The 23,310-nt window shown below is 36.3% G+C and overlaps 1 protein-coding gene across 2 annotated transcripts in view; it reads left to right on the forward strand.

Moving 5' to 3' along the window:
* Window positions 1-23,310, forward strand: part of Mbd2 (methyl-CpG binding domain protein 2) — a 62,935-nt gene that overhangs the window by 2,377 nt on the left and 37,248 nt on the right. For both annotated transcript variants that reach the window (XM_074069809.1, XM_020174112.2), the window contains exon 2: window positions 13,748-13,907. In XM_074069809.1, coding sequence (XP_073925910.1) covers window positions 13,748-13,907 — 160 coding nt within the window. The remainder of the gene's footprint in view (window positions 1-13,747; window positions 13,908-23,310) is intronic.

Genomic DNA, 23,310 nt, shown 5'->3' on the forward strand with positions numbered 1-23,310 from the left:
CACAATCATTCATTTCTGTGTTTTTCATTTACAGCACTTTCTAAGTAGGCAGTCTGCATAACCTTTTGTGAGTGATGCGCTGATGTCTTGTAGGCAATTATATTTGACAGGAATATCCTGTGGGATTAAATTCCTTAAGGAAAGGATCTTTTCTCAGTTGAACTTCTTAAACTTTGAATTTCTCTGTGAACTGTGAAGTTCTCTTGGGATATAATTTGTTTGTTTTGGGGATGATGTATTTGCTCAGACTAATTTTTGCTTATTGCAAAGCTTTTTTTCCCTCTCTCTGGAAAAGTAGCATGAAAATTTATTTAAAAATGTAAAGCCCTCTTGGGTGTGGTGGCATATGTCTGTAATCCCAGTGGGAGGATTGTGAGTTTGAGGCCAGCCTGAACTGTAGACCCTGTCACATAAAACAGAAAAACAATTAAAAAGCCAAACAACAAACAAAACAAAACAAAACAAACCACCAAGAAAGTCAAGCCAGGTGAGGTCTGGTCCTAGCTACTTAGGAGGCTGACACAGATGATTGATTGCTTGAGTCCAGGAGTTCAAGGCCAGCCTCGGCCACACAGTGAGTCTTTTATATAAAAAATAAGACTGGAACATTGGGTGGGGGAAGATAGCTCAGTGGAAGAGTTCTTTTCTAGAATGCATAAAGTCCCTGGGTTGCTTTCCAGAACCACAAGAAAAAAGAAAAAACAAAAGTCAGATTGTTGTAGTGCTCATTTATATTTGTGGCCAGTGTTTTCTTGAATGTGTTATTAACTTTTCATTGTTAAGTTTTTGTGCAGAACTCAATAAATATTTTATGGTAGGAAAATCTGATATGATCAATTTAAAACAAACTTTCTGAGCAAATTCATCTTAGGGAAAATTACAAATCGCTGTGATAATTATTGTTAAGCTGAAAGTTTGAGATGCTGCAGCATGATTTGCCTTTTACTTGTTTATGCAAAATGTAAAGAACACGTTGAACACATTCGTACTGCATGTGCTGAGTTCAGGGCTAGAAAGAATGTTGTGTAGCGTATTGACTGCCTGTAAAGCTTTATTTGCTGTGCAGAATGGTTAATACCCAGTTTCGATTTCTCTGAGAGTTACATTCTGAAACACCAGGATACATGTAGCGTGGTGTGATACTTAGAATACAGTAGTTACTTTGACTTGTGGCTTTAGCGTTCAGTGATGAATGATGGCAATCACCTACTTGTAAAACAAGAAAAATTATTTTTCAACCCGCAGTGTCACTGTTTTACATACTAGTTTCCCCATGCATATCTCACCCTTAAAAAAGCCAGTAGTTCACAAAGCCCCTGCCATGTCTGTTAATAGGTAGGTTAAGAGTGACCGCTCTTGTTGATAATGTGAACACCTGCACCCAGTTGTTCACACAGATTTTAATTCTACTAAACCCCGAATTAGCTGGCCCCTGGGGAGGTTAAAGTAATCTGTGCCTATAAATGTAGGGTGTGCCTGACACTTGTTAATTAGAGTGAAATTTAGTTCATAGAGAAACCTCAAATTTTGGTAGAATATTGGCTGCTTCCTGATACTGCCAAGTTCTAGAAAAAAGGTGTGCCTCTGGTTGCCAGTTAAGCAATATAATTATGCCTTCTGTCAGGATTACTGATAGTGTTTTGGCAGTTCATACATTATCATCCAAAGTGTGTTTTTAAAAAGGGTGTGGTTTGTTAACTTATTGGGTCCATTTTTGCTATCCTTTGAACCCATCATTTAAACAATAATTTTTGGACTGGTCTACTTGATCCTATCATTTCTAGGCTTTGGTTCGCTGTGTGATACTTGCTGATTGATGTTTTGGAAATATTTTCCTCTTCATAGGATTCCTCAGAAACTCTTGCCTTTTTTAAAAATCAACTTTAAATTTGTAGGGTTCTAGATTCTTGGTTATAACTGGCTCTAAAGACTGGGGAATCATGGTAAAGTTACTACTTACCGTGGCTTCTATAGAATGTTATCTGGTTGAATACTGGAAATGTAATAGGAAACATTTTTGACTCTGAACAAAATTATGATTATGATGCATTTGCACCAGATCACTTCTCTGAGAAAAGGGTCCAGTGGGACCAGAGAATCAAAATTAACTACAGAGATAAGGCATATGAAGAGAAACTAAAAAGATTTCACTTAGATATAATTGAGGTCTAAAATAATGAGTGATGTGAATAAACAGTATAGAACTCTATAGGGAAGGCATAAGTGGTTGAGAGATCTGGAGTTGGTACTTCAGCTCCTACACTTAGTAGCCCTGCAACCTTCAGAGTGTTCAGGTTCCCCCATTCATTAGATGGGTTTGGTTATCACCTGTACCTCATAGTGCTTATTACAAGGATTCAGTTCCAGGGCACTAAAATAGAGTTCTTGAAGCTTTATATATATTTAAGGACTAATTAAGAAAAACAATTCAGTGGCTAACTCTTACTGTATGCATTGAACTTATAAATAGGTTTAAAAATTGTATAGATATAACCCCTTTGTTTATAAAGGTTTCTATAATGCTTTGGAGGCTTTTGAATTCTTTTTTTTTTTTTTTTTCTGTCTGTACTGGGGTTTGAACTAAGGGCCTACACCTTGAGCCACTCCACCAGTCCTATTTTTGTGATAGGTTTTTTCGAGATAGGGTCTCATGAACTATTTGCCCTGGCTGGCTTTGAACCAGGATCCTCCTGATCTCTGCCTCCTGAGTAGTCAGGATTATAGGCGTGAGCCACCAGTGCCCAGCTTGAATTCTTAATAATTTATCAGTTCTACCTTTTTTTGCCTTAAAATAAAAAACAAAACAAAACAACAGAACAATAAAAAGACCTCTTTTGGTAGTATTTGGAAAAAAGTGGTTGAATGGACCCAGGGAGGGAATGTGATTGACCATTGTCAGATATTTTGTGTGTGTCCGTGTCTGTGGCACTGGGATTTTAACTCAGGGCGTCACACTTGCTAGGCAGGCAGTCCTACTGCTTCAGTCACTCACCAGCCCTTTAACTCTTTTCTTTTGGTGACTTTTTTTTTTTTTTTTGAGATAGGGTCTCCTGAACTATTTGCTCCAGGCTTCAAACTGCAGTCCTCCTAATCAGCTCTAGCATTACAGCATTACAGGTATGAGCCAGTGGTGCCTGGCTAAAGTTAGCTTGACTTTAAAATGTCCTTTTCCATATTACAGTCTAATCTGGAAATCCAAAATTTGAAATGCTCCAAAATCTTAAACATTTTTGAGACAAGATGTCACAAGTGGAAAATTCCACACTTGTCTTATATGACATATCATAGTCAAAACACAGGTGTAATAAAACTATTGTGTAAAATTACCTTCAGGCTATGTGTATATAGTATATATGAAACATAAATGAATTTCATGTTTAGACTTGGGTTCCATCCCCAAGATACATCATTATGTATGTGCACATATTCCAGAATTTGGAAGCATCTGAATCAGAAACACTTCTGGTCTCCAGCTTTTTGGATAAAAGACACCAATCTGTATTTTCTTTGTGGTTATTCCTATGTAGTTAAATCTGGTGTCCACTGGATAGCTTTCATATTAATTGCACGAAACAGATTTTTCACATAGCTGTCACCTAGTGTGTCAGCACAGGGCTGAACACACAGTTGTGTTTCTTTATTGATACTGATATTACACTTGAAATTTTGTAAAACAAGATTTATGTGACTTTGCTTTTGCTTTATTTATATTACCTGTGGTGTTGGGATAAAATAGACATACAATGAAAGTGGGAAATAGGATACCCCTTATGCACAGGTGCAAGTAAGAAATCAACATTTAAATTTCATTGACTGTACAGTATAGGATATAATACAGAGTCTTTGTGGCCTAATTCTATGTGAGTTCTATGTGACAGACTCTAGGTTTTGGTAACTGTTAGTGTTAATTCACATTAGTATTACTTTATGATTTATCACATTGGATCTTCAAATTCCTCTGAGGCATAGGTACAGTTAATCACCATTTTACAGATGAGAAATTTTGCACAGGGAAGGCAAGTATATGCTAGAGGTACTGCTGGCAAGGGTAGTTAGCATCCTGAAGCAAGTGGTTTAATTCCAGAATTCTTAAACACCTTAGTGTAGAGAGCTTCATAGTGTAGAGAGCCCTACTTGTATTCTCCAAATACTGCCGTACCTCATGCCTAATCTACTGTATTAAACTTCTTGTGCCACTAAAGTAATAATTTACTATTATACTTGTATCCTGAAGATGTTAGTAAATTTTAAATCATATTTGGTAGTAAAGCCATTGTACCAAAGGACGGCCCTCTAGGTTTATGTCATACTGGAGGAGGAAAAAGAATAGAAGAATTGCTAGAAGTTAATGTAATTAAAGCTGTATTATTCTGGATAATAGAAGTGATTGGTTTGTTCAGAAATTTCCTGTCTCCCCTCCCTCCCTTTCTGTGATCTTTGTGCAACCCAAAGATTAGCACTTATTTCTCAGGTATTAAGATAGCAGATTCCCTAAGGAGCCAAGTTAGAGGTTTCCATTTAAAAACCTTTCACTTAAATTCAAAGAAGTCAAGTTGAAACTTGGAAGCCGCGTGTAGCTTTTGACTTTAATGGTGTATGGTTGCTGAAGAAATTCATTTTCTTCTTTCAGAGTTGAGATAAAGTTGAAATGTACCCTAAAGACGAATTTTTTAAAGAGTGCTTTAGTTGGACAAAGGAAAGATATAGAATTTTATCAAGAGTTTATTTTTGTACAGAAATACAAAGCATGGATTTGTGTAATAAACTTTTAGTCTTTCCTCTTGGTGTTGCTTGATTGAAGTCAGCATCCAGAAATGAAAGATGTGCAGGTACAGTGGGAATCATGCTCTGATGCTTTTTCTTCAGTTGTACCATCAAATCTTTTTGTGATTTGCTAGAGGAATTTTTGTTAAGATACAGCATTGCCATCTGATTTTTAGAACCTGACATTGGTAACATTCCACCTGCTACAGCGCCTGGAATACCCATATTAGAAGAAATACATAGTTCAAAGGGAACTGATGAATGTACATGCTAAAAATAATCTCCGATCTAAGTTTATACACGATTTTTTAAAAAATTGCTTTCATTTGTGAGATACTCATAATTTTTTTTTATAATTTGGTTTTGATTATTGAGACAGAAGCAGGTGATTTGCAAAGAAGCTGTGCTTTTTTGATTTACAAATTTTATGGTGGGAATAGTGAAAACCTATACTTTTTACCTCGTATTTGAGATCTTCTCAAGACCTGCATGTTGAATCAGAAATAAACTGTCAACTCTGTAATCTTATGGACTTTCTGTTTCTTTTGAAATTAATTCCTTTGTGCCCTGGCTTATTGGTCTTTTATTGCTTTTTGGTGTTTCCACTAAGAAATAGCTAGTCATGTTATAAAATGAAGTTTTACTGCATTTCACCAGAACTTCTAAAAACTAAAACTTTCTAAGAAAAGAGAGTAAGCAATTGGAATAGAATGAAATTTGAGTAATATCTGTAGATCTCATAATTTTGCTTTGTCTTCTTTCTCACAAATGTAAACTTATTTGTTTGGAAATTTGATAATATATAAGCTCCATGTGAATATAAAAAAATTTAAAATTGGATTTTAAAATTGAGTTCTTAGCATTTGTCAGGAAGTATTATGAGTGATTTGTAAATGTGAGGCTGAAGAATCTCATTCTCTGTTAATTTCATATACATAAAATAGAAATATAAAATCTCTTGTAATTGCTTTAAGTGGTGGTGAGGTGGTCGTGGGGAGATGGGGCGATCTAACCGATGTACAGTGTGAGGGTATTCAGAATTGACACAACAAGCTCCCCCTGTAGAGCGAATGTATGCTAATAAAAATGGAAAAAAAAGAATCTCATCCACTTTTAAAGATTTTTTTTTTGAATGCTTTTTCTTGGTGGTATTTTCCTTTGTACTTACTAGAAGAATCTAGATAAAGCAAGGACGAATATCCTTAAAAATTTTTTTAGCTGGCATATATCTCTTTTAAAAAAGCCTTTCCCAGGGACCCCTATGAAAAATAGGCTATTCCTATGACATTTTGAGTACAATTCTGTTAACTCATCACATTTGCTTGGATAAATAGTCATTCCTTCCTTCAGACCATTTGGCTTTAATTTTTCAAATAGGGTTTCACTTTTACATAAGATCTCTCACTTTTGCAAGGGGCTCACATTGTAATCTTCCTATCTTGCCTCTTGAATAGCTGGGATTACAGGGTGTGTCATCATACTGGGACTTGGAAGCTTCTTAACAAATCCTTGCTGAATGAAACAAATGGTTAAAATGTTTATTAAGTCTAAAATTCCTGGTTAATGCTGGCTGTAGATAAGCCTGACTGCCCTACTCAGGATGCCTGTGTCCTCTGCCCAATCCAACATCCTGCCTTAAATTTAGTCAGAGATAGGGATATGAGTAGCTGAAATGAATGTTCTTATTTTTTTTTTAAACTTACATGTTTATGTGTATATATTACATATAGAGTTTTAGACCTGAGGGGGGCAGTTTGTAGGAGTTTTGTTTCTTTTTTACTAGTAAAAAGAATCCTTTTGTCCTTGGCTTTAAAAAAAGCTCCCATCAAAAATTGCTTTCATAGGGTTTGCCTAGCATGAGTATGGCCCTCGGTTTGATGCCCAGTACCACGAACAAAAACAAATGCAAACCAAAACTACTTATCTTGTGAGGATAATATGTTTCAACCTAATTTTAACTAATTTAACATTTCTTTTGCTGCAGTTGTGAAGCTGTTAGAGTATCTCAGAGAGTAGTCCATAATAAAAAAATAGAAAAATGAAGTTAGGGTGGACATACAAAGTACATGGTGCTGCTTTTTATTATTTAGATTCTACAGCCATCTAGTTACCATAGGCACTCTACCACTTGAGCCACTTTGGGCAGCCCTCTTTGTGTCTCGTATTTTCAAGATAGGATTTTGTGAACTATTTGCCCAGGGCTGTCTTTGAACCAATCTTTCTGATCTCTCTCTCCTGGATAGCATTACAGGCGTGAGCCACAGGCGCCTGGCACCACAGCAGTTCTAAGCACTTTGTTTATACTTGTGTACTTATTTGAAAGACATTTGTCCATTGTTCTGGTTTACAATAAAGACTGAGGACTCCCCCCCCCCCCCCCGCCCCTACCCCCGCCCCCGTGGTATGGGGGTTTGAACTCAGGGCCTCACACTTGCTAGGCAGGCACTCTATCACTTGAGCCACTCCACCAGCCCAAGACTGAGTACTTTTGAGTTAGAAGAATTGGGCTTGAGTAGTGTCTTACTGCTTTTGCTTGGACTGATTTTTACTTTCATGTAAGCCTATGGTTCCTTAAGTATAATTCAAGGGTAAGAACTCTACCTAATGGAACTCTGTTGAGGCTAACTGAATACACATAAGCCATTTGGTATGTAGTAGATGGCCAGATCAGAAAAAATTTTCTTTCTTCTCATTTAATTGACCAATATAAATAACAGTATATGCTTCATAATTATGTGAATCTTTACAGTGGCTTGTTGAAATGTGGGGAGGACAAATGTTAGTTTGTCAGCATTCAACAGGGTTTGTTTTTGTTTTTGTTTTTTAAAATTATAAAGGTAACCCATGCTCAATGTGGAAAATTGCAAAAACATTCAAGAGTATAGAGAAGGAAATGACAATCATTGTTATAGTCCTCCAAAGAACCACTGTTTTTAAACATAGTATTTCCTGTCTGTTTTTAGCATATATGAGTATATTGTATGTAACACGATATACTTACACCTTTTATTGTGGAAAAGTTTGAATGTTTATAAAAGAAAAGTATAACAAATCCTTCTGTACTCATTTAGTTTTAACAGTTTTCACTTCAATCTTATTTCATGTATATTCACTCCCATCCCCAAATTCCAAACATACTTAATTTCTGACATTTCTGCATAGTGTCTGCTACACTGGTTTTCTTTTTTCCTTTCTCAGAAAACAGGTGCCTTAAGTCAGGGAGAAGACATTGGGGGTAGTTCTATATTCATTCATTTTTTACATTTTAGTGGGCCATCCTGGTTTTTAAACTTTTTCCTAACAAACCATAAATAAAGATAATGTAATTAGTTATAATGACATACTGTCTATATTTTTTGTTACATAAATACTAGTTTATGGAATGAAAATATTGATAAAGAATTTGTTTTATACTTTTGATGTCTTTTTTAACCACATAAAATTATGTGGTAGTTCCTTAAACATTGATGTTGTAGGCAAAGAGCAATGCTGACACCTTAGCCAGATAGTAAAGAAATCTTTTCCTTATTTATAGTTTAAAAATAGCACTCCATCCTGGCCCTTTCCCCATGCCAGGGAAATTCTTTAAGGATTTGAGTCACCAAATCCTTAAAAATCTGTCCAAAGTTTTGATATTTTAAAAAACCGTTTTCCTATTTTCAGGGTAAATATTCATACTTTAATACTTTAAGGTAAAACGTTTACATTTTAAACATTGTAGACATTTTCAAAAATACATTGGGAGGTAGAATTATATTAAAAAAAGACTACCCCATATGAGGCATGTCAATAAAAAATGGTTAATCTTAATTGCACACCTATCCCAATCCAATACCTTGGGCCAACCTTCTTTTTTTGAGGAAATTTGACATCATATAATTTCATTCATAAATGGATACTTCAGCAGGCTATTTGTAAAAAGAAGATTTAAATGTGTAGGCTGGGTGTGGTGGCTTACTCCTGTAATCTAGCCACTTCAGAGGCAGAGATCTCGAGGATTCAAGTTAGAGGCTACACAAATGTTTGTGAGACCCCCCCCATCTCAACCAATCAAATGTTGGCTCTGCTGGCATGTACCTGTCATCCCAGCTTCATAGGAAGCCAAAGTTGGAGGATTTTGTCCAAGCAGCCTAGGACGATAGGGTCTCATAAATGTGAGACCCTATTAGATGAAAATAACTAAAAAAAGGGCTGGGGACCTGGTTCAAGTGGTAGAGAGCCTACCTAGCCAAGTGCCAGGCCCTAAGATTAAACTCCCAGTAGTGCCAGGAAAAAAAAAAAAAAACCTGAAGATTTAAACTTGCAGAAATTTTATAACCACACATTGCAAAACTAGAAGAGAAGCCAGTAGGCAGATGATGATCTGCCTGCTATAGGCAGTACTTGCTATATAGGAAGAAAACATTCCTATTACTGGGTTCTGTGGAGGCTTTATGTAAGAGGTAGGATATTAGATGGATTGGTATTTCTGTGATCTTGGAGATTGGAATATAGTCATGCATTATGGACCAGGTAAAAGACATGGATCTTGCCAGCCATTCAACCTGTTGAGGATAGTGACTAAACCAATATGGCTGGAGCAAAGGTCACTTGGTAGGAGGAGTGGAAAGGTTAAGAGTTGAAAGATGAAAAGCAGGCCAGATGAAAAAGGACCTCAACTGCAGAGCTAAGATGTTTGGCTCCCTTTTGATAATTGGGTAAAGTCCATGGAAAGTTTTTATTTTTATTTTTAAACTTGTTGTTTTAACTTGTACATAAAATGTAAAAATCGTACATACTTAAATATTTTTAAAATTAAATTTACATCGAAGGTTTTTAAAGAGGCACTACAGTCAAAGTGGTGTTTTAGAAAAAGCCATGTGGGTAGCTTAGAATGTAGAGACAGTAAACAGCAAATCAGTTTGTCATGGCAATTTAGACCTGGGTTGATAAAGACTTGGTTCCTGCAATGACCCAGGAAAGGAAGAATGGGTTCAAAAGTGATTATTTAGTAACTGATCAGACATGGGAGTAGGAATGAGCTATAGAGAGGGCTTTAGGATGGTCTATTTTAGGAAAGGTCTACATTTATAGATTGAGAGGAAAGGTGTTTAAGGAGGTGGTATGGGGACCTCTTAGGAAGTTTTTTCGTGTGTGTGTGTGTGTGTGTGTGTGTGTGTGGAAGTAGTGGTTTACATTATTTTATTGGTTTTCTGATACAGGTTTTATCTGTATAAACATAATTTCTAATTTCATATTTTAAGTCTCAGTTAAAATTTGATATCTTTGGAGAATAATTATTTAAAGTTGGGGAAATCTTTTCCTTCGAGTACTTACTCTGATAGTGACAAGTAAGCTTTAACACATAAAGGAATTTTAACAAAACAGAAAGCTGATGTTTCTTTAGTCTTCAACTCTTCCAGTGCTGTAGCTTACAGAATTCTTAGGGTAAAGATTTTTATAAATTCCTACAAAGTATTTCCCAGTACTGATGGGGAGTGATGTGTTGAACATGCTCTTTAGCCATATAGCTAGCCATCTACCATCTTTGGTTCCACTTGTCCCTTACAGGCCACTTCATCTTACTCCACTCTAGTGACCACCACCCCCGCCCATACTTAATGCTGTCAGAAACTGATTTGAAGAAACACTTCTGTTTGGTCTTCATAACTGTTTGACTAACCACCGTGATTATTCATGTTATCAAAATAAAAGAAGAAAAATGTTCTGAATTAGGTGATTGCAGAGTGTAGTTTCACATGCATGAAGGTGGTCTTCTGAAGATACAGTTTTTGTACTGTAGACTGGGCAATGATGATTACAGGTGATCATCATCATAGCACAGCAAAAAATGTGATACCACTAACTTTTTTTGTGTGTGTGTGTTTCATGTATTTTATTTATTTATTTATTATTTTATTATTCATATGTACATACAAGGCTTGGGTCATTTCTCTCCCCTGCCCCCACCCCCTCCCTTACCACCCACTCTGCCCCCTCCCTCTCCTACCCACCCCCTCAATACCCAGCAGAAACTATTTTGCCCTTATTTCTAATTTTTTTGTAGAGAGAGTATAAGCAATAATAGGAAGGAACAAGGGTTTTTGCTGGTTGAGATAAGGATAGCTATACAGGGAGTTGACTCACATTAATTTCCTGTGCCTGTGTGTTACCTTCTAGGTTAATTCTTTTTGATCTCACCTTTTCTCTAGTTCCTGTTCCCCTTTTCCTATTGGCCTCAGTTGCTTGTAAGGTATCTGCTTTAGTTTCTCTGCATTAAGGGCAACAAATGCTAGCTAATTTTTTAGGTGTCTTACCTGTTCTCGCCCCTCCCTTGTGTGCTCTCGCTTTTATCATGTGCTCAAAAGTCCAATCCCATTGTTGTGTTTGCCCTTGATCTAATGTCCACATATGAAGGAGAACATACGATTTTTGGTCTTTTAGGCCAGGCTAACCTCACTCAGAATGATGTTCTCCAATTCCATCCATTTACCAGTGAATGATAACATTTCGTTCTTCATGGCTGCATAAAATTCCATTGTGTATAGATACCACATTTTCTTAATCCATTCGTCAGTGGTGGGACATCTTGGCTGTTTCCATAACTTGGCTATTGTGAATAGTGCCGCAATAAACATGGGTGTGCAGGTGCTTCTGGAGTAACCTGTGTCACAGTCTTTTGGGTATATCCCAAGAGTGGTATTGCTGGATCAAATGGTAGATCAATGTTTAGCTTTTTGAGTAGCCTCCAAATTTTTTTCCCGAGTGGTTGTACTAGTTTACATTCCCACCAACAGTGTAAGAGGGTTCCTTTTTCCCCCGCATCCTCGCCAACACCTGTTGGTGGTGGTGTTGCTAATGATGGCTATTCTAACAGGGGTGAGGTGGAATCTTAGTGTGGTTTTAATTTGCATTTCCTTTATTGCTAGAGATGGTGAGCATTTTTTCATGTGTTTTTTGGCCATTTGAATTTCTTCTTTTGAGAAAGTTCTGTTTAGTTCACTTGCCCATTTCTTTTTTGGTTCCTTAGTTTTGGGAGAATTTAGTTTTTTAAGTTCCCTGTATATTCTGGTTATCAGTCCTTTGTCTGATGTGTAGCTGGCAAATATTTTCTCCCGCTCTGTGGGTGTTTCTTCAGTTTAGAGACCATTTCTTTTGATGAACAGAAGCTTTTCAGTTTTATGAGGTCCCATTTATCTATGCTATCTCTTAGTTGCTGTGCTGCTGGGGTTTCGTTGAGAAAGTTCTTACCTATGCCTACTAACTCCAGAGTATTTCCTACTCTTTCCTGTATCAACTTTAGAGTTTGTGATACCACTAACTTAGGGTGACTTTAGTTTAACTGTTCTATTATCTCAGTTACATTTTTTTAAGATTTGAAAGTCTGATGCCAGATAAAATTTCTTTCTTTTTGATAATTTGTCATAAAAAATCTCTAAGATGGAATTAGGTTTAAGAATTGCTTTATACAGTTTAACAGTAATGAAAGGAGGCAAAGTTCAAGTGGTGAAATGTTCTTATATGAACTGGAAAAATACACCTCATGTTTTGATTTTTCTCTAGTCCTTTTCTTCAGGGTATTTAAATAGCGAGTAGGAGAAATTAAAGGTGCGATCACAAATTGGTTCAGGAATGGCATGTCTGGGGGCAGTTGATGGAATTTTTTTTTTGGTTGAAAGAAAAATTCTTATAGCTTAAGCTGCCATACAGGAAAAAAAATTTTTTAGGGTACTTCGGTCTTCTGTATAATTCTGAGACTTCTATGATTTTTCAGCTTTGGCAATATTTCTTATAAGAATATTCTTGCTGGGTGCTGGTGGCTCACGCCTGTAATCCTAGCGACTCAGGCGGCAGAGATCAGGAGGATCATGGTTCGAAGCCAGCTGGGGCAAATAGTTCTCGAGACCCTATCTAGAAAAAACCCTTCAAAAAAAAAGGCTGGTGGAGTGGCTCAAGGCGAAGACCCTGAGTTCAAGCCCCAGTACTATCAGAAAAAAAAAAAGGTATTCTTGATAGACTTCAAGGTAGAAGGTTTGTTAACAAAGAGGGCTGGTGGAGTGGCGCTCAAGTGGTAAGGCTCCTGCTTAGCAAGTGTGAGGCCCTGAGTTCAAATCCCGGTATTTGACAACAACAAAAAATTAAAAAGATAAAAACATGTATGAACTGTATAAACAGGTTGACAGATGTCTGCCGTAGTTTTTTTTTATTTCAATATAGTAGTTGTAGTAGGGGGTATTTAAATGTCAAAATTCAGGATTTTTTTTTTCTATTATAAATATTTTGAGTTTGACTCCAAGGGTTTGTTTATGTGTTTTAAATAAGGGTTAATTGCCTTGAGAATTTTTCTGAAGTTCTTTCTGATTCTTGTTGGAATTGTATATATGTAATATTTATAGAAAAAGAAACCATCATTTTCTTTATTTTTTTTTTTTTTTTGCGGTATTGGGGCTTGAACTCAGGTCTCCAGTGCTTGCTAGGTAGGCGCTTTACCACTTGAGTCACTCTGCCAGTCCTGTTTTGTATTGGGTATTTTCGAGATAGGGTCTTGAGAACTATTTGCCCAGGGCTAGCTTTGAACTGCGATCCTCCTGATCTTTGCCTCCTTAGCTAGATTATAGGGGTGAGCCATGAGGGCCCAGCAAAACCAGCATTTTCAAAAGTTAGTTTGGAAAGAAAGTTTGTAAGATTGAAGACATTTGCAATGACCAGGCTGTACTATGCATGCATGCTGTCTGTGTTCTGGTTCTTTTTAGTTGCTGAGTGAGTGACTAGGATAATCTGTAGCAACATCTGTTATGTGCTCCAGTGTTGTACCTAGGAGTGTTACATTAGATGAAACACTAAAGTTTCTTTAAAACTCGCAATATGAATTAAAGAATAAACATGCAAAATTATAATGAGACAACAGTTGGAGGCAGAAAGAACGGCATGAAGAAAAGGCGTACATAGAGATATAGGGTATTATTACTGCATTTTGTACAACTAACTTTTATCTTTCTTCTAGTCCAAGTGGTAAGAAGTTCAGAAGCAAACCTCAGTTGGCAAGGTACCTGGGAAATACTGTTGACCTCAGCAGTTTTGACTTCAGAACTGGAAAGATGATGCCTAGTAAATTACAGAAGAATAAACAGAGACTGCGGAATGATCCTCTCAATCAAAATAAGGTTGGTTTAATTTATGTATAGCATATATAAACTATTTTAAAAGCTGTTCGAAAAATATCTTAGATTGTAACATGTCACTGAGAAGTTTGGTTGTCTGCATGTTTCCCCCCTCCTCCCCATCAAGCTTTTTAACTTATAAATCTAATTTATTTTCTGGTATTTGATAGAATCTGAGCAGAGAACGTGTAAGTGAATTTTGCATAGTAGAAAACAACATTTCAGTATCTCTCTGGGCCATAATACATCACACATTTTGACCTATTGGGAGCATTTACATAAGATTTCTTTTTAGTATTAGTTGTCTACTTTCTTTTTTTCCTCTTAAAATAGTTCCTGCTGCTTCAAAAATGGAAAAATTTTAATGTGGCAATTCTCCTTACCACAGTCTGTATAATTATAAATAATTATAATTGTATATAATCAGTAATTTTCAGGTTCAGAATTTGAGAAACGGCAGTTTAGTTTTGATAACATTGAGGATATTGATTCTTAAGTATGATATATTCATCCTACTATTGTGATTGGAGATTTTTCCATTAGCACTTATTTTATTGAGCTGCTTGACTGAGAGTTTCATATATAGCAATTTAAACAAGTTATATTTGAATTATGATGCTAATTTAATTGTATCAAAGCACCCAGTATGTTTTCAAAGAAAACATTTCCTGCAAGGACAACTAAACATATATTACCTACAAGTGAATCATTGACTTGCTCAGTCCTTGCGAGATAACTAAGCACTTTATTTTCCTCAGGATTGAGCCAGAGTCGAGGTTGAAATCATCACTGCAGATGTCTAAATCATCCATTTTAATAATTCGACTACCAGTTGTTCCATTTTTTTTTATTACATAACTTTCAGAGATTTGTGTGTGTGTTGTCCCTATCATTATCTCACACTACTGGTATGAAAATAATAGAGGGAAAAGTAGGGCCTTTCTTTACTAGGATTTGATGAATGGAATGGTGCTTGACCCTTGGGAGTGCAGTAGTTATTTTATGAGCCCAGAGGCAGTAGAGTAAAACAGAAAGGGCTTTGGACCCAGGCAGGCATATTTTGGTGAACTCGCTCTGTTGCTTATTAGATAATGCAGTCATAGGCAGCTAAAGTCTCTTGAGTAAAGTCTCTGAGAGACTTAGGCTTCTTATTTGTAAAATCAAGGTAATAAAATTTTTTCTTTAGTGCTATTGTGACAAGTAAATGGGAATTTATATAAAAACATCTAGCAAAGTATTGACCCATGTTAATTTCTTTCCTTTCCCCATTTCCCCTTCCCTAAGTTGTCACCTTCCTGAGCATTAAGTTATCTTGGTTAGCTTGGTGTTCACCGTAGGAAACTGTGTGACCCAAGAAGCTCTTTTTCTTCTTGTCTTTTTACTTTTCCTGAAGGATATGGCAGCAGCAGTGGGGTGGGGGGTTCTCTACTTCTGTCTGTTTTTATTCAGAATTTGGATTGATAGTTTGTTTTGTAATAATTTATACAAATTAATAAGGAGGTCAAAATGCACTGTCTTCTCATATATTATCTTTCACTGGTTTCCATAGGGGCATTGTTTAGGAGGCAGAATGGTAGGGGAAGGTTAAAGTGCTTAACTTCGGGGTTGGTTCAGGCTGATAGTTATGCAAGTGTTAAGGATAAGAAATACTGGTAGAAATAGAGCAAGTCCAAGTTAATGAAAAGTTGGGACTATCTATGTGGGTAGATGATTTCACCTGTAAGCTGTGATTTCAGGTTAAGGAAGCTTTTATGCCTCTTAAATATGTGGAGGAAGCTAGCTTCATGGTAGATGTCTGTAATCCTAGCTACTTGGGGGTTAGAGGCAGGAGGATCACTGTCTGAAGCCAACAGGGCAGTGTTAACATAAGAGTCTATCTGAAAAGCAAACTAAAAGCAAAAGGGCTAGGGATATGGTTCAAGTGTTACAGTGCCTACCTAGCAAACTGTAGGCTCTGAGTTCAAACCTAGATACTGCAAAACAAAACGCAAATGTGTTTGTGTGTGTGTGCGTGCACATGCATACGCAGAGAGAAATTAAGATTTGTATTTGTAAAACTGCCTTTTATAAGCTCTGACCCCAGTACTGGGTATCCATAGAAGTTCTCATATATTTATGAAATGAAGAGAATGCTTTCAGATTACCATATTGTTAGCGAATCAAAGTTTAACTACATTTAGTGTAATTTGAAGATTTATTACCTGACAATTACGGTTCATTAAAAACCAAAAACTAATTTGCCTCTTTAGTTTGTGTGCTCCTTTCTGCTCTAGCTGCTCTGGACCACTCATCCTGCACCATGGCATGCACTTTCAAGATTCTGCTTGCTTATATGCTGTTTCCTCTGCTTGGAATGCGCTTGCCCCTTCCCCTCCATTTGGCGACCTCCTCCTCATCCAAGGCCCAGCTCTACTGTCTCCATTTCTGGGAAGCCTGTCCTGCATTTTCCAGGCAGAACCAGTCCCCTTCTTCCATAATGCTCCCTAGTGCTTTGCCATTGTATTTGTTACTCTCCTTCAGCTAGACTGTGAGCTCCATGAGGGCAGGGATCCTGTTTGTTTTGTTTTGTATATGCAGTCCAATGCCTAGCTCATGGTAGGTACATTAATAAATGTTCTTGGTGTTTATTTGATTTACTGTCCACCTCATTCTAAATGTTTATAGTTGTGATAAATGTTTATTTAATAAATTAATATGCCATACATTATTTTGGGGATCTGGTCTTATTTTTGCATCTGATTGTATTTTAGTTGAATAGTCACAAGGTGGAGTTTTGCATTTTCTAAAATAAGCCATGTTTTGGAATAAGACTAACATTAAATATCTTTATAAAGCAGAAAATATATCTGTGGTATAATTAGCTGAGTTATATATATTTTTTGAATGATAGTACAATGGAAAAAAAAAAGTGGGAGATTTAAAGTGATTAACAGAAATCCAACGTAGTGTTTCCCTGGCCAAAGTACTTTTTTTTTTTTTGAGTTTTTGGTTTTAAGCTTTTAAAAGAATCAAGAGATGTAGTCATCAAAATAAACTTTGAAACAGGCTAAAATTGTAGCATATGTTGATTAATTATAAGCTATGATTTTAATGTGTCTTTTATCAAAGAAATTCACTGGTAATGAATAATATTTTCAAGTGTGATTGAAAAGATACCTTGAAGATCTTTGTAAAGTGTTTCTTAATTATTTTAGGATGGGTATTTTTCAGTACCCGTTTCTACTTGTGTGAAACTCAATCTTAACCATACCCAGAAAATCAGTTCCAAACTTGATTATATTATGTTTTATTTGTTTTCTTGCCATTGCTGTAATTATTTCCAGCCAACCCCTGTCTCTCCAGTTGACAAAGTAGAGTTGAAATATCACATAAGTTACTGAATATCTTAACATTAGTTTAATGGGAAAAAGAAAAAAACCAGGAAGATTTGAAAGTCATCAAATTGATACTTGAAGTCATAAGCAGCTTTCTCAGTGATTACTGCAATGAAGATGTTACAGAGCAACATATCTAATGGAGATGTCTGTGATGGTGGAATTCTTTGAGCCATAGCCACGTGTGGCAATTGAATATTTGAAATATGACTAGTAAGACTGAATACTTAAATGTTTACTTTTATTTAATTTAAATAGTCACATGTGCCTGGTGGCTACCATATTGGGTGGTAGTTCTGGACCTATATCTCTCAATGTGAATAAAACAACAAAAGTTTTGCTTCAAAAGCTAAATATTTGTGCATTTATGTAGCTGTTGATTTTTCAAACAGTGATGTTTCAGAGTCATTACTCTTGACATTTCAGGAAGGAAACATTGGAAACATAATTTCTAAAAAAATTAATGGAAAACATTCTAAGATTGGATAAAAAAGAATACAGTGGTTCTGAATGCAAAATATGTTCAGGGAACTTCAAATACCTTACTTTTGTTAGAATTCTTTTTAATGTTTCATATATGTAAACATTAAATTGAATTCTTGTGTTTCAAGCTCTTAATATAAAAATTCTATAAATTAAAACTGCAAGACTAGTAAAATTCAAATTCCATAGCATTAGTGTGACCTATGATTTATTCTGTAAATGTAGAATAAGTATAGAAAAAGTTATTTCCAACATACCTTAATACCTTAGAAAGACACTGTTCTTTCATGACTATTTGCCCAAATTTAATACATTTGGAAATAAAGAGCATCATACTCTTTTGAATGGGACCAGTTGTGTATTAAGTTTGCCATTATTCATTTTTCATGAATTATCTTGGTTTAAGGTGGGTAGTATGTTACTGTGCTTATAAACACAGACTTGAATTCTATATGACTGTATCTTAGGTTTTCAACCATATGTAGAATATACTTGTAATTATCCTCATAAAATGATAAAAATAAAGTTTTACAAGAGCTCATACATCTTGGCAATACCTGCAAAGTGTGAGAAACTCTTTAATTGAGTGGGTGGTAACGGAGAGAATCAGATTTGGGTATTGGATATAGAATGGAGACTGGATTTGGAAAGGAGTGAAACTGGAAGTAGGGAGACTAGTTGGGTTGTTATAATTTAGAAAAGTAATGATGGCCTGAATTAATGCTGTGATGGGGGTTATAGAAAGGTGAGACCAATCAAGAGACTTTAGTAGATTTAAGTACCTGGATGATTACAGAGAGGGTATTGTTGATGCCTGCTGTAATTCTAGCTTTACTCACTGCTGTGGTTTGGGAATGGTTTGTCTTTTAGAGGTTCATGTGCTAGGAACTTGGTCCCTAGTAAGGTGATGTTGATAGAACCTGTAAGAAATGAGGCCTAGTGGAAGGTAGTTAGGTCATAGGGCTTCACTTTCATGAATGCATTAATACTGGACAAGTGGGATGGTTTAGATTTTGCAACAGTTCCCAAAATAGCATGTTATTAAAAACAAAACTTGGTTTCTCTCTGGTCTCATGGTTTTAGCTTACACACATTTCCCTTCTGCCTTGCATGGCTTTTTGGCAAGATTATGCCATAGCTAGATGGCCCTTACCAGAACACTGGCACCATACTGTTTAAGCCCTCCAGCCATCAGAATTGTGAAGCAAGAAAACCTCTTTATAGGTTACTTAATCTAGGGTATTTTGTTTAGCAACATACAATTGACTAAGTCACTTGAGGGTTGGATAGGGGTAAGGAGAGAAGATCAAGTTTGGGGATGGGGTGAGGAAGATTGAGTTAAAATAATTGATTCTTGGTCTCTCAAAAGGATCTTGTGGACGCCCATGGATTCCCAAGTCAAACTGAAAATTCACGTCTAGTGATTTGCCATTAGCATTGTCTAATGTAGGGACAAAAAAGTTGTCACATTGTAGGAATACAGACTAAATGAATTATCTTGCACAGAGTTGAGAAGCACCTTCCAGAAAGGTAATAAGAGAATCAAGATAATGTGGTATTACAAATGCCTGGAGATTTTTGTTTAATGCCATGGAGAAAGCAAGGAGGATAAAGATTTCATATATCACTGTGATTGCAAAATTAGAAGACACCTGGTGACATTTACATAACCAGTTTTCAGAGATGAAAAGGACCAGAAATCATATTTTAACTGCCGTAAGTTTCTGTGGGAAATAAGTTTCTAATGAGAAATTAGAATTTAAATGTACCTGGCCCTTAAATGTTACAAGATTTTGGTTGTTATTTAGTGAAGTAATGTGTCCTGTCCCTTGGTTCCTGAGACACAAATCTTCTAGTTTTTGAAATCCCTAGGGAAACTATAAATTCGTTTTTCTTTATGTTCTTTTACAGCTTCTTTGTGATTACAAACATATTAAGCATATATGTTTTTAATAAAAAAATGGTTAGACTACTTTTAGGAAGCTTGAATGGGGAATATATAAAAAATATATATATATTTTTAATTTCCTTAAAAGATTGAAAGACCATCTTGGAAGGAAACCATAGAGAGATTGAGGAGTGGGGAGGAGAAGTTTCTAATCTGACAGTTTATACTGCAGAAGACTTCTAGCAACCCTTGAATTGTGGGCAGTATTTCTGCATGCATTTTTCTAAGAGAGTTTATCTTCATTAAGTTCTCAAAGGGATCTATATAAAATATTTCCACTTTTGTGTTTTTGAAGCAGGAGATGGAGAAGGCCTTGACAGAAGATGTGAGGGGATAGATGAGGGCCAGGTCACTTGCTGTAGTTAACTGAAGCATTTGTTTGACTCTGGAGTTTTCAGTTATTGAAGTAATACTTCAGTGGGCTGACATGTCTGTTAGGGGTCACTAGGTAGGTAAAGAGCCTTGTGCTAGGAACATTCTGATTTCCATTTCCAGGTAGGACATAAGGTAAGAACTACCTGTTGGCTTTTCCCTTCTTAGGCATCTTCCAAACTGAATACAGAGGCTTCATTTCTTCCACTAACATTCCTGGTGAATGAGAAAGTAAATGGAATCTTCCCCAAATGTACTGGTACTTTCTTTGTCAGTGTATTAACGTCTTCCTAAGTGGAGTGTCTTTTGGTCTCTACAGGAGATAGTTAGGGATGGATTGTAAATTATGTGTAGGTAATCTAGTATTTGTAGGACTTAAGAGACTTTCCAAAGGATTATTGGCATTCCTGTTAGATGTGGGTCATGTTTTACAAGTTTCTGTTAATTTGCTATGAAATGGACAAAAGTGGGAGTGAGGAAGAAGTAGCTTTATCCAGTGAGAAATGATGGCCTACATACAGTGTTACTTTTGGAGATAGAAGTGGTCAGATTCTAGACCTCTTTTGAAAATAGATTTAGTAGGATTTGCCAATGAATTGGGTGTGGAACATGACAGATAACTTAGTGGTGAGTCCTTGGGTTTTAGATTGAGTAGGTGGATTGGGCTGCCATTAACTGAAATCACCAAAAGGAGGGAATGTAGAGACAGATGCCAGTTTTGAATGTGCAACTTTGAGGTGCCTAGTAGACATCCAAATAAGAGATGACATACGTGCAGTTGAATATACTGGGCTAGAATTGAGAGGCCTGAGCTGGAAGTCATTAGCACATAGGTAGTATTTCAAGTAATGGGAGTGGACCAGATAAAGGAAAGGATTTAGAACCAAGCCCTGAGAAAATCTAATAATTAAAGTAGAAGGAATCAGCAAAGTGGATTGAGGAAGAAAAATATGACTAGTCAGGAAGCAAAGACAGGTTTCATAAAGTAGGGTAGTTGCCGTTGAAAAGTTGACTGGAGGAAGACTGAAATTCCCATTGATAACAGCAACATAGAGTTCATTACCTTGAGTATAAGTTTTGGTGGGAACAGAAGCCAGATTGGATTGGATTATGAAGTAAATGAAAGAGAAAATTGGTAAGTGCAAGCAATTTGTTTCTAATAAATTTTGTGGGATGAAAGAGAATCACTAGATGGTAGATGAAAGAGATGTTGCTTTGATTAATCTTTGTCCCATTTTAAGGATTGGAACAGTTAAAAAATAATGGATCCTGAGTGGAAAAATCATGAAAGTCAAGAAAAGTCAAGCCCGTTTACAGTGTAGATTGCAATAGGACCATGGAACTATACTGTTTAGGGAAGAATGTGAAAGGAGTAGGGACAAGGGAAACAGGTCAGTCCGTTGATAGGTCTTTATGGGATCAAAAAAGGCAAAAGGCAGTCCTGAGTAAGTGAACTGCAAAGACAGGAAGTGGAAGTGGGAGAGTTGGATGATTCATTGAAATACTGGAGATGGTGTGATTGCTAATATTAACAAGCCTTTCTTTGGCCATGGTATTAGGTAAGTGAAGTTGGGTAGAGGAGTGGTTCACAGGACTTACAATGTTAGAATTATCCGCATGAATATTGAAGTCTCTAAGAATGAGAAAAAAAAAAAAAGCTGGTTTGAAGAGAAAATCTGAAATACAGCCCTAAGCCTTATGAATGAAAGAGAAATCAGGGAGGAGGGGTTAAGGATGATTATAGCCACATGGTATTAAAGGAGCTGGTGTTTTTGAAGGAGCAAAAATGGAGAAATGCATTGAAAGTAATAATGGGGAGAAAAAAAATGCTTTTATTTCCTGGGCTTTAGATACTTGGCTGTAAAGGATCTAGAGAGAAAGGAGGGACCTGGGGGTGTAGCCTCAGTGTTTGAGTGCTGGACGAACAACACACACACACTGGGAGAAATTTAGGGTAGGTAGTATTTTCAAGGGACAGGTTTCAGTAAGACCAGCCATTGGAGGTAATTTGAGAAAATACTGAGGTTATGAGTGCCTGCTAATAGGTTATTAAAGTATATATAGTATTTCGATTGGGGATGGAATTGGGTAAGGTTACAGGATTGGTTTTCAAACTTCTGACCATTAAGTCAGTGTAATGGCTCACAACTAAAAATTTTAAAATACAGGATGGAAATGCTCATTGTGCATCACTTTGAGAGTAAGTTTGCTTTAGGAGACTTATCAATGTGTTTATTGAGTAATCATGTAAAATACACTTTTAGTTGAGGTAAAAAATTTGAAGTGGGTATACAAGATATAAGGATGAGTGGTGGATATTAATGTATGATCTGGAGACCAGGCTGTTTGGTCATTAACCTGGGTAACCAGGGGTAAGCAGTGGGATGTGATTAGTTCTGGTAGAGTTATGTATACAAACCTTTAATGCAACTAGGGCCTGTGTGAGCCTCACAAAAACTGCGTTAATTCTTGGCTTACATGGTGGTCTGTAACAGGACTGCTCAACAGCCTATGGATTCCTTTGCTAACGTGCACAGGAGAATAGTTGACCATTTGGAGCAAGTTTGATTGTCCTTAAGTTTTATTAGTATCAGGTTGACTAGTTCTGTTTACCTCTAAATTAATACTATCCTTATCAATTAACCTTTTTGTACACCTCATCTAAGGGCTAATAACTTACTTACCCATGGACATCCTATCAGTTGACCTTATATTTTGTACTTTGCCCTGAGGTATTAATCCCATACCAGTCTCCTCTCACTGTGGTAGACTTTGGGTTTTCTATCCTAAAAGTACTGACAAAAAATTACTATGGCATGTTACTTAGAGTGAGATGATGTACATTTTCAGATTTCATAATTGTGCATCTTTTCCTGAACATTAGCTCTTTAAGAGCAATGTGATTTGTCTCTTGCCAATGTACATAGCTTGTCTTGATGTCTTAATCTAATGTTTGCAATCAGGTGAGATTTAAATTATTTGCACTATTTATTTATTGTTATTTTATAATACAACAACATGATGGTTTGACTGTGACTTTGCCAAAAACACCACCTGTATTCTGGATTATTTTTTTCATGGGATGCTTGTATACTGCTTGCTATGTGACTCAGAGGGAGATGCTGACTGGGAATATCTATAAGCATAACGATGTTAATTATTGATGTTAGTTGTAGATCTGCTGGAGGCAGATAATACAGGTAACTATTTCTTGGCTTAATAATTCTGG

This window comes from Castor canadensis, chromosome 4 (genome assembly GCF_047511655.1).
Source record: "Castor canadensis chromosome 4, mCasCan1.hap1v2, whole genome shotgun sequence".
Lineage (NCBI taxonomy): Eukaryota > Metazoa > Chordata > Mammalia > Rodentia > Castoridae > Castor > Castor canadensis.